The sequence below is a fragment of the Scomber japonicus genome, chromosome 7 (assembly GCF_027409825.1).
Source record: "Scomber japonicus isolate fScoJap1 chromosome 7, fScoJap1.pri, whole genome shotgun sequence".
Classification (NCBI taxonomy): Eukaryota; Metazoa; Chordata; class Actinopteri; order Scombriformes; family Scombridae; genus Scomber; species Scomber japonicus.
In genome coordinates, this window is record NC_070584.1 from 1,357,617 (window position 1) to 1,374,578 (window position 16,962).

General features: G+C 38.9%; 1 protein-coding gene across 7 annotated transcripts in view; it reads left to right on the forward strand.

The window, feature by feature from the left end:
- LOC128362148 (KICSTOR complex protein SZT2-like) overlaps positions 1-16,962 on the forward strand; it is a 114,182-nt gene that overhangs the window by 37,240 nt on the left and 59,980 nt on the right. For all 7 annotated transcript variants that reach the window (XM_053322825.1, XM_053322820.1, XM_053322824.1 and 4 more), the window contains exons 38-44: positions 172-324; positions 1,723-1,825; positions 3,525-3,639; positions 4,561-4,648; positions 9,855-9,973; positions 10,151-10,315; positions 12,230-12,314. In XM_053322825.1, the coding sequence (XP_053178800.1) occupies positions 172-324; positions 1,723-1,825; positions 3,525-3,639; positions 4,561-4,648; positions 9,855-9,973; positions 10,151-10,315; positions 12,230-12,314 (828 nt within the window). The remainder of the gene's footprint in view (positions 1-171; positions 325-1,722; positions 1,826-3,524; positions 3,640-4,560; positions 4,649-9,854; positions 9,974-10,150; positions 10,316-12,229; positions 12,315-16,962) is intronic.

A 16,962-nucleotide genomic window follows, 5' to 3' on the forward strand; every position in this document is an offset into this window, starting at 1 on the left:
ACACACACACACACACACACACACCACACACTTCACCCAAGTTCTAAACAAACACTCAGCAGCAGAGAGATTGAGTCGTGAATTTATTGATAACCTTTGTGTTTTTTGAGATTTGAGAATGGAATACTTGCCTCCTCTTCAGTTAGTTTTCATTTGTTCTGGACCACACAGATTATAACACAGAGGAGAGCTACCAGGCCAGAGACTACCTGGCAGCCACCATGCAGTTCATCCCAGGACATTTTGCCTGTGATGTGGTGTGGAGCACAATCATCCACATTCACCCACGCCTCAAGATGGGACCCAACATGGGGGTGTCCAGAGGTGAGTGGCTAACCTAACAAAAAAACCTGTTTTACATCCAAGCAGACACCCACAATGACAGAAGGGACATTTACAAAGAATTACACCCTGTTTTTATCTTTAGTTTATTCAAAAGAAATCATTTTTAAAAGGAGAAGAAAAAGGATGTTATTACTGCTTCCATTGTTACAGCTCTATGACACACACACACACACACACACACACACACACACACACACACACACACACACACAAAAAGGATTGTAAACATAATTTTGAGGTTATCTCATCTCACCTGTCAGATTTATGGAGCCCAGGAGGTGTGAGGGACAAATTAAACTAAGTATTTTTGCACAATTCAGTAATTCAGGCTCTTGTCTAATATTTTGTACACACAAATTCATGCCCTCATTTTAATATAATTTAGTATATTTTTCCTTCTCCGCTCATGTTAAGGGAATCATACACATTTGTTGAGTGAAGAACACTGTGAAGTTGGGTTCAGGGTCTTCAGCCTGTCTCTAACAGTGAGGAGGCCACACTTTGATAACACAAAGGGGGGGGGGGGTTACTACTGCTGGTGTTGGGTGTCATTATGCACTTAAAACATAAGGAAACACAGAAATAACTAATATTACATTGCTGCATTTGACACAATAACATTTTAAACAAAAAAATCAACTGGGAATGCTGATGCTACATATTATTCAATCTGTCACACTTGGAAATCTTGGGTCTATTTAAATGAAATGAAAAAGTACGGTCTATGTGTGAATAGCCTTGAGATGACTTTTGTGATTTGGTGCTATATAAATAAAGATTGATTGTAAGTGTAAAACAACATGTGGAAAACAGGAAAGGGTGTGAAAGGTTCCCATCTACAGTGTATAATTATAAAATGTAATGCTTAGCTGTAGACATGTCTCACATATTTGCATCCTCAGCTAACCTGCTGTGCAGCAACACAGACTCCCAAGGTTATGTGAATAATACCAATGTAGTAATTGAAGTTTAGCTGTGCAACATTGTATTTTCCCCATAATTAGTAGCACATTACATCATCCATTTCAGAAGCCTAAGAAATATCTTTTAATAGGAAACTACAGGACTAAAGTGACATCAGTGTCACCAGAGAATAATGACAGGGAGCAGAGATTTGTGGTGTATGAGGTGTTTATGTGCCCTCGTGCATGGCACTTGACTCTAAATGTCTGTGCTATAGTAGACAGTATTCACTAGTGTGATTGCACTCTGCAGCCTAGTGTGCAATTGCATTAAGCTGTGCAAAGCTTTTCCCATGATTATAGGCTCATTATAGACTTCATTTCAGAGCAGCTTTTAGCTACAGTGCTCATGTTGTCCACAGTCACATTAATTAATAATTATTTTTTTTGGTGTGTGTTGGTGTGTGTTCTGTAGCAATCCAGGCTCTGCGCTCTGTGCTCAACTCTTTCTGCGTGGTGAACAGGAAGAACATGTTTGTCTACCAGGAGCGGACGACTAAATCAGTTTTCTACCTCAGGTTAGACTTTTCTCTTTCATCGTTCTTCAATCTTTGTGTCCTCATTTGGAGGACTGTGGAATCACAGCTCATGTGTAAACTTTGGGGAGATCTTTCCATCAGTCCACTCCAGGAAAAATCCACCTACAGATGTTCTTAAGAAAGACTGATGTCAAACACAGCATTGGAAGTAAACATCATTTTATGTGATCTTCCGTATCATATGGTTACCTGTGAGATTGGAGAAGTCCCTCCCTGAAGTATATCCTCACAGTCCACCAATCATAAGGCTGGGTTTAAAAAGGATTCAACTCTTAAGAGAGCAGAGGAAAGAGCAAAGAAAGAATATTAACTGTCTATAACCATGACAACCAATCAAGCTACACTGTTCATCACTTTTTATGTGATGTCTACTGGTTGCTTTGTTGTCATAAAGCAACATTACCAGTTTAACCAGGCTGACTTCAGTAAATCAAGCTTCTTTTAAGGAAATCCTGTTTGATAAATAAATGATTAGAAGCACAGTGCTGCAGTAAGCTGAGCCAACAGACGAGGTCAATGGTGTCAGTGAGTTAGGACTCAGTCTTAATACTCCTTAAATCAGGCTTGTGTTAGTCTGATCACATGAGCCGTGAACAGTTTAGTCCTGGTTCAGTTTGTGAGCCATTCTTTACATATTAAAGTCACACTGAAATATAAAGGTTTGGATTTCTCAAAATTAGCAGAGGGACTTTTTTTTTTTTTAAATCATTTTTGACACATATTTAGAACATAACAAGAGATAAATGAGTAATTGACAAAGGACTAGAAATTTGGAAAGCCATTTTTAATTTAGCTTTGGGGCAGTGAACCAAACGTTCTCAAACAGCTGGACAATCTGTACACTGCAGCCATCAAAGCTCACATGACACTGTTCTTTTCACAATTTGACCATTTTTCTTTCAGCTGACACACAACATGACACAATGCATTTATTAGCTTGTAAGATACCATTCATCTTTGGTGGGAGTTTGCAGGTATTAATTACTGTCTAAGTAGGACTGGGCAATATATATCTATATTATATAGATATTGTGATATGAAACTAGATACGGTTCTCGATGTTAGATATTGTTATATTGTGGTATGATATAATTGTTGCATTTTCCTGGTTTTAAAGGCTGCATTACAGTAAAGTGATGTCATTTCCTAAACAGAAATCTTTCTTGGAATCATTAGTATATTAGTCAGAACGCCTTTTAAGGTAGAATAGACAGAAAACACTGCTGACAGAGAAGAAAGATAAGAAGGAAGAGAATATTAACAATGGAGCTCACTTGATATAAATTACATATGATATATTTGTTCCAGAAGTTTCATAGTACATACTAGAGCCTGACTCATAATGGACTTTTGGGGCTGATGCCGATACCTACCGATAGTAGGAAATAAAAAAATGTGACATCAATATATTGGCCGATAATGTTATATGTACAGAATACATAAACACAAAATATGTTATGGAAGCATGGTATTTTATAGATTAAGAATAAACTTAATTTTTATAAAATTACATCAGCACAGTGAAACAGTAAATATCACTATGAATTTATATTAAACTTAAAACTAAAAGACGGTATTTTCTTTTATTTTTAAACACATATTGGACAGCATAATCATCGATAGTGATATATCTGTGATAGGCGTTAACTTCCTTACCGGTTCTTTGTGTTCTTTACAGACTTTGTGAAACATCACTGACAGGGAAATACTCTGACATGGATGGAAACCTCCACGTGACTCGCTCCATTGCACTCACCAGAAGTCAAGAGCCCCTCTCTTCTGAGGACCTCATGGTAAATGAACAAATGCAGAGAACAACCAAAACACTGAGAGGACTTGAATCTTGGTTTGGTCTTACTCTTAAAGACTTGACATTTGACTTGAAATTGGACTTAAAGACTTAGAATTACGATTTGGACTTGCCCTTAAAAATTTCAATGTGACTTAGACTTCCCTTGAGACTTGACTTCCTGAGGACCTTACTGCTGACACTGGTTAAGAAAGCATAGGTTTTTAGAGCCTTATTTTTTTTACATAAAGAAAGTTTGAGAGGCAGTGTGTAGCCAAAGGTACAGAGGATTCACAGCAATGATAGGTGGAATGTATTTTTCCAATGACTGTAATTGTAGCCCTTGTGCTTCTCTGCAGCTTATTTGATGCAGAGATAAAACTGGCCTGCCTGTTACAGTTTATTGTTGATAAGGCAGGAAAGCATTGCATTTTCACCTGCATCCCTCTTAGATTCATCCTAGCAGGGGGGTTGAGGGTTTTGCCAGTACTCACACACAACAACAGAGATCATTTCCACCATACTCTATATAATTCCAGACCATCCTTTGACTGTGGTTATTATAGAAAGAAGTAGATACTGTTACATTTAATTTTCCTAATTTGTGTTGTTAACAGATGTTGAAATGTCTCTTAAAATATATGCATGTACAGATATTGTTTCCTTGCTCTTCTTGACTCTAGTGAAGTAGACCAGTCCACTATTGAATAAGCAGGAGTAGGGCAGGAAAAGTAATGTATGAATCCATCAGTGGGTCAGATGTGTAAGCCTTTTTTTAAAATTAATTAATCTTTTTTAACAAATGCTCAACACAGAGGTCAAACCTCTCTAAAATCTGCTTAGTTCTCTGTCAAAGGTCAGTCAGTGGATTGACGGTGTAGTGTCTGTGGCAGATGGTTGACATGTTTGGTGTCTCTCCCATCAGGGCTCCAGGTCTTCTCTAGAGGGCTCTCGGCCCGTTGGACAAGTGGATAAACACATCCTGCTGCTGGTGCACGGAGTGGGAAATGCTGGTAAGAGCTGAAAAATATCAAGTGCTGATAATAAAAATAATAATAAAAAAAAAAAACAACCTCAAAATAAAATGTTGGAGTGGAGTTCTAGTGATAAATCCAAGTGATAAAACCTGTGTTCATTTTGACAGCAAATCTTAATTTACATTTCACATTTCATCATATTTTAGTGATCTGAATTGTTGTAGCTTTAGTCTCGTTTTAATCAACTGTCCAGTAGATTTAGTTGACTAAAACTGACCAGTTTTAATTAAGATTTGATGCTTTATTGAAGTGTTACTCTAGAATTTCCAAACTCATTATATACGAGGAAACATCTATTAACCTGTTATTATGGAATGGTATTAAGATTTGAATTTGCAGTACAAACACAGATATAACTGTTCTCATATAACACATCTTTATTTATCTTTCAGGGGACCTGTTATGCTTTTCCTTATTTTCAGCCATGTATACAGTGTCTGATATTCATAACTGTGGCCAAAGTTTCAAATAATGAGCTATAAGACCCAAAACCAAAACACCATTACTTAGATTTACATTGCATATGACATTCTGCAATATTAAAAAGAGAAACTGTACTGGTTGTTATGCCATTGCACATTGTAACTGAATATAGAAAATTCAGCAGTCCTCATTTAATAATGAAAACAAGTATCCAGTAAGTCAGGACAAGTGAAATGAAGGTGTGCTCTTTCCTACAGCTATCACAGACAAATAAAGTAAATGTAACAGTTCTACTTCTCAGACTGTTGAAATTAAATATTCTAAAGGCAGCAATCTCATTTGTGCATAAAAACATGAATTGAGAACAATGACATGGTGTCAACAGCATATGAAAATACTCTTGGTTGTAGGAAGAACTATCAATAATTCACTAATACAACTGGGTGTTTCCATTATAAAAACCCAGAAAGAATGCAGGTGGAAGCGTCCTTTAAAGTCTGTGTAAAGTCAGTTCATTGATTTACTTCTTAAATGTCTTCTTAAATTCTTATACATGTTGGAAAGTAGTTACAGAAAACATGTTAAAAAGGCTGATAACTATGCAGTACTGAATTGTGGAGATAAAGCCTAAAACTGTTTCTCACTCGCTCATTTTTCCTGATTTTCTGAGCCTGCAAAAAAGGGCTACTCTGTAACGTAGTGGCGTACCCTTGGTCCCTCCCCTACTATATAAGACTGAGAGTCCTCTCTCCTCAGTGGTTAACCTGCCTAGTGGCCAGTTATTGTACTACATCTAACACTACTACTACTACAGTCTACAGTTAGCCAGTTAGCAGAGTTAGCCGCCGAGCTAGCAGCTGAGCTAGTGGCAGAAAGCTCTCAGACGAAGCGTCCATGTTTCAGGCATAGACTGTATATAAGAAATGGACGTAACATCCGTGACGTCACCCATTGGTTTGTGGACTGCTGCTCGGAAGCCAATAGTATCGATAACACGGATTCTACTTATATGGGCATGAGGCGGAGTCATGGACGGAAGTATGGGCGGGACCAACGGCGGAGCGGGGAGGCTGCGATTGGTTGCGAGGGCTGGATCTTAAGGACATTGGTCAATTAACCTGTCAATCACAACATAGCCACGTAGCCTGCTTTATCGTCAAATATAAAATCAGGGAGGCCAAATTTTCACAAATGAACATCATACTGCATTGAAGAAGGCTTTAAACTAGCGATTGAGACCATAAACACATTTTGAAAATGTTTACTGAGGTTAGAAATCAAGTGAGAAGTTGGTGAATTCTCCATTGACTTGTATAGAGACGGTCGCCCCCTGGTGGCCTTTTGATAGAATGCAGCTCTAAATTACTTCCGCATTGGCTTCTTTTCAGAGGACCAGAACTCCCCGCCTGGTTTCGGGTAGAAGTGGAGACTTTGATTGACAGGTGACACTTGGTAGGGGGCGGGGTTTCAGTGGACTCGGAGGACAGCGTTTGGAGCAGAGAAAGAGGCAGATTTGCTAAGTATTAAACTCAGAGCATCCTTTGGACCTCAACTTCTATCCATTTTAAAATGACTTTTTCTTTACAAGCACAGCTGCTAGCATTGCTGTAGGCTGTTAGCATTGTTTAGAAGTCGCTGTGGAGAACATGGGGTGTCATATAGATAAAATGCACCAGTATAAAAATGAATTATATATATTTAACGTGACTCTGCATGCGATTAATTCAAAAGTTGACATTTCACAGTGGTATTTACATGGTCACCCTCTATCTGTGGATAATTTGTGAACAAATTTGCTCAGTCCAAAGGGAGAAAGCAGAGGGAAGGCAGATCACGCACGAATGACAAAGCAGCTCTCAATAACTCCCTAACTGCCTTCGGCTAATCGGGTTGCTCGTGGTGTTATGGGATGAGGCATTTTGGAGCTGGATGGCAGTCAACACAAATTTAGGCCTGAAGCAGCTCTGTGTGCTCCTTGGTGGAATGAGCTGGTGACTGATGTTACTCCACCGCACTGACAGCATGGTGATGAAGGGGTGGAAAACAGCCAGAGTCGAAGACAGTTTTGCTAACTTCCCCCGCCGCACCTTTTGCTCTTAGTGAGTGTGGCTCGATTCCAGTGACAGAGCAGGCACTTGTCACCTACTTTTCCAGACATGTTTTGTGGGGAAAAAAAGTATCCTGTAAAGTTGGGGAGCGAAAACCAAATTCAATTCAAATGACATGCACAGTTTTTCATATATCATTTCACTTACAGGCCCAGGTGTTTTTAATAAAACAGATAAATGTGAAGTAACTCAGCACTTGTCATCTCTCTAGTCCTTTTAGGACAAGAAAATCAGTGTGGGAAGTTAGCACCAGCCAAGTGCTGTTAAAATATGACAGTGGCTGCTAGATTTCAGACAGAAAGTAATGATATACTATTGAGTGGCTGGTGAATTTGAACATTTATCTGTCTGTAGCTGCTAGATGTCCATATTTAAAAAAATGTAACATCCACCCTGAAGAACTCTACTAGGATGTGTACAGTGTATTTTGTTCAGACATTTGTCTGTGCTTGTTGAGTGCTCGTTCTATGCTCACTGTCAGCCTCATGGTTTTTGCTTCACTGAGCTGAAACTAGTTAAATTTGCTTATTAATCTCATAAAGGTTAGTTTAAAGATGGGCTGCTCAGTGTTGCTGATTCAAACTGCACTTCAATCCAAATTGTCACATATTACTATAACCCCTAACCTGTATGTGGCACCAGGCCTATTGGTTCCTAATGAAGAAGTAAATGTGTGTGTATATATATATACACACATATACACATACACATATATATTCATTGCTATAGTTCCAGACCCAAAAATAATACAAAATTCACGTGCTTTTTTTTCTATCTTTTTTTTTAATATATATATTTGAGTCTGGTCCTTAAGTGCATCTGAATTTCATGAATGTTTTGTACAATGACAGTAAAGGATCTCATCTTAAGGACCTCTGGTGTAAAGATGAGCTGCAGCAGGCTGCTGTTCCTCCTGTGGAAGTCTTGATGGCACTGTTGTACTGAGAGTATTTCACTATCTTGCACAGACTGGAATTACATCAGCATTTTCTCAGAAACACAACTCATTAAAATCCTTCTTCTGCTCCCCCCACTCACTGTACTTTGAACTCACCATCTTTATTTTGCTCCATCGTTGGATGGCTGTTAAACCTCTCCTTGACATGTGTGTGTTTGTGTGTGTGAGTGTGTTTTTGTTAAGTACCAAGACAACATAAAGGTCTCTTATGGTGGCAGAAGTTGGATGATTACAATTTATATTTTATTCATGAAGTGTTAATGAATCATATACAAACAATTATCAAATTATTTCAATTATATATAATGTGCTTTTTACAAGATCTGTAGTGTCTAAATAGTAACCTGAACCAGGCATGAAATGCAAAAAGCCTTCATTGTGTATGCCCTTGCTGTTTCCATGGACGGTGGTAGATGAATATATAACTGCAGTTTGTTTGAGCTCACCATCAACTTTCAGATGGTGGTTTGCATGTTTTTGTGTTAAAAATACAAACAGAAAAGTCAAGCCTGAAAATGTCGAAGTTCACACAAGCATAATAAGCCTCAGCACACTTGAAACAAACAAGTCCGGCCCCTCTAAATGGGAAAGTGGTTCTATCTCTTCCACTGGCTGGCCTGAGTGAAAGCCTGCTGCCTGCTAGTCTCAGTTTGTGCCTTGCATGTATTACTATTACATTCAAGTCACCAAGCCAAGCATCCATTTCTCTAATAGATAAATACTCAGCAATGGTTGCATAACAATGCTGCTATTATGAACACATTTCCAGAATCTTCAAAGACTCTTCTAATCATCTGGATGAAAGAACATTCAGTCCACTGCACGATTAGAAAAAAAAAGAAAAATTAACCCTTCCCCCAAGTCCACAGTGTTCCATTATCTGAACAAAGATGGTTGGAAAATCTTGTAAACATTACCTGCTTTTAGCAAACATGGAGAGTATTTCCATTAGAAACTGTGTGTCAGAAGCTGTTAGACTTCATTTGAAGTATACAGATGGCTTTAATCATTAAAATCCGTGTAAAGTAAAATAAATATGTGTTCTGAGTTTGACGTACCACAGAAAAGTGTGTTGTTAACCACCCTGCCAAATTTGAATGATTAAAAAAATCATCAAATATATGAAATTAGGCTTCAAAGTTGTGTAAAACTCAGCCTCTTTCTCTGCTCCTAAACGCTGTGGGAGTGCCCGCCGATTTCACTGAAATCCCGCCCCCTACCAAGTGTCACCTGTCAATCAAAGTCACCACCTCTACCAGAAACATGTACGCTATATCTGAGAGCTTTCTGCTGCTAGCTCGGCTACTAGCTCGGCGGCTAGCACAGCATCTTAATCTGCAGCTAACTGGCTAACTGTAGACTGTAGTAGTAGTAGTGTGTGCTGAATGTATTTATACCTCTACAGCAGCAGGGGCGGGTTTATGATTTTCAGACCCATCCACTAAATCCTGAACACAGAAATGTTGAAACACAGTTTGTGAAGCCTAGCTCCACAATTCAAATCTAAATGGTTGAAATGCTTTTTACACCTTTTTATGACTCATTTATGACCTATTTAATGTGTTTAGAAGAAAATGTCTGAATTCACTTTACACAGTGTTTAAAACTCAGTCACATTTGGATGCACTAGCTGGAATGTTTGTGTATTGTGCAGCATGAAGGTGAAACACATGTTGTGTCTCTTTGTGTCTAGGTCCAGAGATCACGGACGAGTTGGTCAAGGTGCTGCGCAAGCGTCTGGATGAGACCACCTTGGACATCATCACTGTCATGCTCGTCAGGAACTGTAAGCTGACACCGGCTGATGTGGAGGTAAATTTCTCTTGTGTTTCTGGTTCTGTAGGTCTGTGTAATTCACTGAATAAGATGCTGACACTGTTAGAATTGTAGGTTTCATTCCAACTGGGGCTACTTGGGAAACACTTGTAGGCACTAATGGTACTGAAAATCGCTTTGGATAATAGACCTCACCAAATGTTGTGTGGTCAGTTCATCCAGCCATCAGGCACTCAAGCCACCGAGGTGATGAACTTCAGCCTTCCTCGCTACTGTTTTCCCTGGCTGCCTGCTGTGGCTCACTACCTCAGGCAGAACCTCCTCATCTTCCTCCATGTGCCCAAGTACACTGACAGTAACACAGCACACCACTTCAAGGTATGATCCAAACCATAACACAATGTGTAGAATGTAATGTGTACATGGTATGATAATGTATTTCAATAGTCTACCTGGAAAAGAAAAGAAAAAAATTAAGGATTCTAACATTTCTTGGAAGAAAAGTTTGTTTGGTCTTGGAGGAAAATTCCACTTTTATTGTTTTTACAACTTTAATCTTAATGAATTAGATTCAACCATCATATCTACCACTTTGTGTTTACCATATTAATTACTGAGATCTGGCACCATGGCGACGCTGCTACAGTTACAACAGGGCAAAACAACATTGAGTCAGATAATTGGACCAGTTCTAAACAAACCAACTGTCTACCTAGATTATATAAACCATTTCATTTGGATTTAAAACTGAAAGTGTGTGCAGCCAGAATGTCACCCTTAACCAATTATTACATATTACACAGGCCACTACAGTAAGTGCAGCAGATTAAAGCTGAAACAGGAAGTGAGTCTGTAAACTGAACAGTTCAGGTCATAATTTTACTTCTTCCCAAAATATGTTTGACCAACCTGAGGATTTGTGAACAACTGTCTGATCATCTGACTACTCATGTTTCTTGCCTCGTCTGACTTATATTTAGTGATGAACTTTGGTAGTACAGTGTTATAATTGGGCCAAAACAAAAAAATATATCTTTAAAGCTATTCATTTGCAGAATTGTGATATTTTAAGGTAAGGATAAGGAATAAATCTCACCTTAACAGAAACAGGTGATAGAAATAATGTTAAGTAAATCTATACTGGAGTGCTCAGGTAGCATACTGGTTAAAACACATACAATATAATTATGTCCACAGTTTGACCTGGTTCGTTTCACTCTACCCTTCAAACTGTCAAAGCCAAATGTTAAAAAAGCTTCAAAAGAAGAACAGAAGCATATCATCATCATTTTTCCCTGTAATTTCAGATCTTACAGCTAATGTTTCACAGTGGTCACTCGCAGCATTGCAGCGAAAAATCTCCCTGTGGATCAAAAAGTATTTTCCCCATAGACCACCATTGTAAAAGAGACTGTCTGTAAAACTGCTAACACGGCTCCTCAAACTGCAAACAAGCTCATTTATGACTCTTTCTATTATAGATTTTTGATCCTTGGAGGTTTTATAATTGTGAAACGTTCCTTGAGCTGAGAAAAGAGATTTAAATATCCATGACATCATCATAATGTGAAGTCTGTGGGCCTAGCGGGAACTCGTAGGGGGAAACATTACTGCTCATTTGTCCAGATTTACTTCTCTTCTGCACTATTCACAGCTCATTCATTTTGGTGTTTTAATTGCTGTGTGACAAAGGGGAACTGATGGAATTTTGGGGTAGTTAGCTCTTTGCTAGCACTTTCATTTTTGTGTGCTTTAACTATGGAACACTGGGTATCATTTTGTAAATTTCAAAGTAAAGTCTGTAGCTCATTTGTCAAGTTCAACCACCATCTACTATACACATATCCATATCACAGGAGGATTTGTGATGGCTCAAACTCACACTAAATTCTTGAAAATACTGCTGCTCACTCACTGTGTTAGCAACAGTAAAAATGTCTGGCTAATTAAAACCTAAAGTAAACAACCAGTCTGACTTTTTCCAAGTCTTCCAACTACTTTGAATGATTTGTTGACTCATAAAAATAACTCATCACCGCTGGAAAACCAGAAACGCCACCCTGCACTGATAGATGACAGTTTGACATACGCAAGTGCACCACAAACAGCTCTGTTCAAAGTGATCGGGATTAAAAATGAATAAATCCTAGATACAAGAGGCTCCTGGCACCGCAAAACCGTGGCAGAAACGAAAATCATTTTGACAAGTCTCATTGTGATGTATGAAATAAATGCTGACTTGCGTGGTTTGAGCTTCTAGACACTGATTTGCTCTCCTGTTCTGTCTTGCAGCACTACTTTCATTTGAGCAGTGACTTGGCTGATGGTGATATCTACCTCTACAATAAACCTGGAGGCCAAGGGACGGGAGGCAAAGGTAATCACATTCACATAGCCCAGCAACAGCCTCAGTCTTTCTGTGGGTGTGTGAAGATAACACAATTAATTAACTGTTTTGATAATGAGTTACTTTATCAATTATAAAAACCCAAACACTCACTGGTTGTGAATATTTGCTGCTTTCCTCACATCATCGTAGTCTTTGAAACCTGAATATCTTTTTGAATTTTAGGCTGTTGGACAGAGTTTTTAGTCTTTTCATAGTCTTAACAGATCAGTGATAGCAGTGATGTTGATCAATAAAGAAAGTCCATGTTTTTAATAAGGACCTAGACATGCTGGTTTGTTCTCCACTATTCATCTCCTGGTTGACACAGTTGACTCAGCATGAGCAGAGTCCTGATTTAGCTCCAGGAATTCAAATGCAGAACCTGTGACAATGAGGTTTAAAAAAAGAATAAAGCATCTATGTGCAAAAAACTATTGCAAAAAACTAAATCATCTCCATGTTGTGAGAGGAGGAAATGAAGCAAGACGCAAGAGTTTGAAAAACTCAAACCATGTTTTTATATTTTAACCTGCGTGCATTCACTGTCTATTTTTTTGACAAGTTGCTCTTGTTTACTATGAGCTTGTAATTAATTGGAAACATTGTTGTAACCTCAGGTTTTGGAGGTTTTTTTCTTTGGCTCCTCTCTCCTATTGTTAAGCCTGTGATTTGGAGGCAGTATGATATCACAGGATATGCTGACAGTCCCTTCTCTAATTTATAACTCTCACATAAAATTCAGAGCACATTTCCCTCTGCCTGTCTGGCATAACAGAAACTACTCCACAGTCTTCTCTACATCCCTGTTCACAAAGAGCTAATTTCTTTGATGAGCATCAGCACAATTACTATCCTGAGGTGGCTTTCTTTTTTCTCCCTTTTCGTTTTGCACATTGGAACGGTGCACCAAACCTCATGCTTTCGCTTGCAACCACAGTCCCACACCAGTGTTATTTTTCAGGCTTTTTGCATTTAAATTGCCAACCTAATTTGTTCTCTTACCGGAGATGACCTGCCTGTTGCGAGAAACCATCTCGGCTTGTCTTGTTGATTATGTGTGGTTAGTTGAAAAAACACATGTGCCATTTAGCTTTGCAGAGACCCTGCAGGCTGCTGCCCAGTTATACAAATCACTCAGTACTCACAGTCTGTAACCACTCAGAAATCAGTTTACTCAGTGTTAATATTTCCTTGGCTTTCATGCAAATCCCATTAAAATGTAGTTCAGTGATTCTCTCTGTGTGGTCACGTTCCCTTTCCATGCATCTCCTAGAAAGACTTACTTGATCAACTCCATTTCAGATGACAATATTTTCTCATTTATCAATATGCTGATGTCATCTACTGGCATTTGCAGTCTGTTGGAGGGAGGGGGGTGGGGGTGGGGAATGTGTTACTGCTGGAATAAGCTGAGTGACTGAAAGGGCACCTGGTTCAGTGTGAAAATGTGACTGTAGAAAGCGAATTATTAACTCTGCCATCCCTCAACAGTTCCCATCAAAGGGCAACTAATTATGGATGTAAATGATGAGTTTACTGAATTAAAACCTTCAATTATAATTGCTCAGATTTTTGTTGTAAATGACCTTGTTTTACCGTTTTAAGTTAACATTTGGCTCACTAAAACGACATGCAACTCAATATTGATTTGTGACTTCAATATTTGTGAAAATCAACTATTCAATATCCTGACAACAGTTTTTTTTTTAAATCAATCTGACAGCAGCTAATTACATCATGCAAGCAAGAGGTGACGCTTCAGACCACCTACATTGGAATTTAATAAAATAGAAGAGAATAGATTAGATTGGATGACAAAAAGAATAGACTTTACTCAAAGACAGCAGGTATCGAAAGAATAAAACACACAGAAGCAGGACAGGGCAAGAAATATGTCTAAAATACCTGTGAGAATAGGTAGGACTTAAGAGGAGATATAAAACACTATCAGAGTTTGCTGACCTGACCCCCACAGGGAGACGGTTCTATAGTTTGGGGGCCAAAATAGCAAAATCTTGGTCACCACAGGTCCTGAATTTTGAGCAGGGCACAACCAGAAAGCCATGTTCTGATGACCTGAGAGGCTTGCTGGGTCTGTATGGGGTCAGTCATTTACTGATGTATAGTGCTACCAAGTTGTATAGGGCCTTAAACATTATATGTATGGTTTTGAATTCAATCCTAAATTTGAAAGGGAGTCAGTGGGGCGATCATGTCAACTGTTAACTTGCTACTACATCTTAGCTTGAGACAAAACAGTGGATGGTCTGTTCTACCTGTTACATGTTAGGAATGACTAGCATTCTTAACTGAGGAATGACTTGACTTGACCCCCATCCTCTCCCACCAAGTATGTAGGAGAATTTGCGGTTTTGGCTGCAAACTCTCTCTAGGTGCAGTGTTTAGTTTGTCCATTGTGGGCTACTATAGAAACATGGCAACTCTGTGGAAGAGGACCAACTTCCTCTGTAGGCTCAATCCAAGGTAACAAAAACACGATCATTCCTACAGTTCTTATTATCAGGTGATTATACACTACTTAATTAGAACATACTTATGAATATAATATTCTAATTCTGGCAAGTCTGTTCCACTAGATGACACTAAATCATACACACTGCACCTTTAAGATAAGGGGTTTTGGTCTTCTCTTGAGACTTAACTTTGCAGTTGTTGGACTTGACTCAGGAAGTTATTTCAATACATATTTGAATGTTAAGTTTTGGGTGTTTTACTGCAGTGAAATTGAAATAACTGAAAATACAGTTGTTTCCTCCTGGGATCTCTTGACAGAGTCCCACCTTTTAGTTGTCTGTCAAATTGTAAACACTGTGGCTGGTATGAGTTCCTTGTATCGTTCCTTGCTCCTGTATTCATTTGACTTGCTGTCTAACCACTTCTTAATTGCCGTGTGGGGAAGCTCTGACTCCATCTCATTAATTTTAGCAGCTTTGAAACAGGGTGCTTAAGTTATATGGTGTTACCTGATCCCTAACCAGTGTGTGAAATAACTTTCAGTGGCAGACAGCTGAGGCAGTGTTGTAGCAAACTGGACTCTCACCTGTGTTTACTGTCAGCAAATTAATGAAGTGTTTTCTAATGGCTCATTGCTGCTCGTGTGCATGTTTTTACTGAATCCCAACAGACATGCTTATTGGTACATTTAAACTGGTGACAGGGATTCTTTTATAAAGACAGATGTAATTGCAGCCCCTGACAGTGGTAAGATACCATGACCATGTGTTTGCATGTGATAACATGAAGATTGAAATCCTGTTGGTAGTGCAAATTAGCATAGATGAAAAGCCTCAATATGCACAGTATGAATTCATTGTTTTTATGAGAAGCAGAATTGGGTGATGGCTTGCCTTGCTTGTGTAGTGGTCTTCACTTACTGCAGCACACTTTATGTCAAAGTCAACTTACTTTCACATTTAGTGCTGAAATAAACAGAAATGTTCTTTCCCCTTTAATCCTGTGAGTGATGTTTAAATGACAGCTGGTGAATGTTTGGTAGCTCATTTAGAAAGTTGAGCTCTTACACATGACACAGTCAGTCCTGTAGCTAATGTTGCTATGAGGTTGCTAAGAGGCTCTGACTCTTGTTTTGTTGTCGTTGTTGTACAGTTAGCTGTACAGATGTTAGCTCTAGCACATAATTCTCTGAGATTCTTTGTCATTTCAATTATGCCTCATGTGGTCAAGTACAACCATATTTGTGTCACTTTCCCTCAAAATAATGGCGGGAAAGTGCCTGTTTGTGTACGAACATCCTTAAACTGCAAAAACACTCCAGCAGTAAATGTTGTTCAACTGAAACAAGCTGAAAATTCACTTTGTGTTCAGTCTGACATACACACTTGGTGATTTCCTTATATCCCTCTGCCCCAGCTCATAAAAAGCCATCCTTTACACATAGAATTTGAATATTTTTGACCTTTTACCATCAGAATATCAATAAGATACTATACTAACAAGTCCTGTAGAAACTCTGCCAGGATACCCAGTAATAGAGAACAGTCCATCACATGTCATTGGCTTAAATGCCTGGTGATTTCAGAAAAACGCTTTTGGATTTTTGTTCATAAAATGAGTTGATGGTTCATCATCATATCGATGCTTTAAGTTTATCCATTCAGTCTCTACCTGGCTTTTGGGACATTTAGAGGTTCATCTGCATGTCTTTGTCAATCACATGACATATACCAGCACAAACACTTCCAGGCCTCATTCAGGAATGACTTGTGAAGGTTTGAACCTATTGATCCCTTACTATGAAATGCCACCACTGCTTAGATAGTGGTATTAAATTGGATTGGGAGTAAATAAATGCTACTGGTGCATCCCTAATGCTGTTCTCTGGGTGTCTCTAATGTTGGCCCAGGTACCATGTCGGAGCTGGTTCAACAACTCTTCCCACCTTCTCAGTTTAAAGGTACTGCCACATGTAACATATCCCTCTGCTGTCTCCTTGACAACGTGTCACAACCATCGTGTTGACTGAAGCCCATGCTGCTGCTGGCCCTGTGTGTTCTGCTGTTGGCCCTTTTTTTTTTCACTGTGCTGCACCTCCTTCAGTTCAGGCTTCCCACAGCACACAGTTATCTTTGAGTTGCTTTAAGATTTTGCACAGACC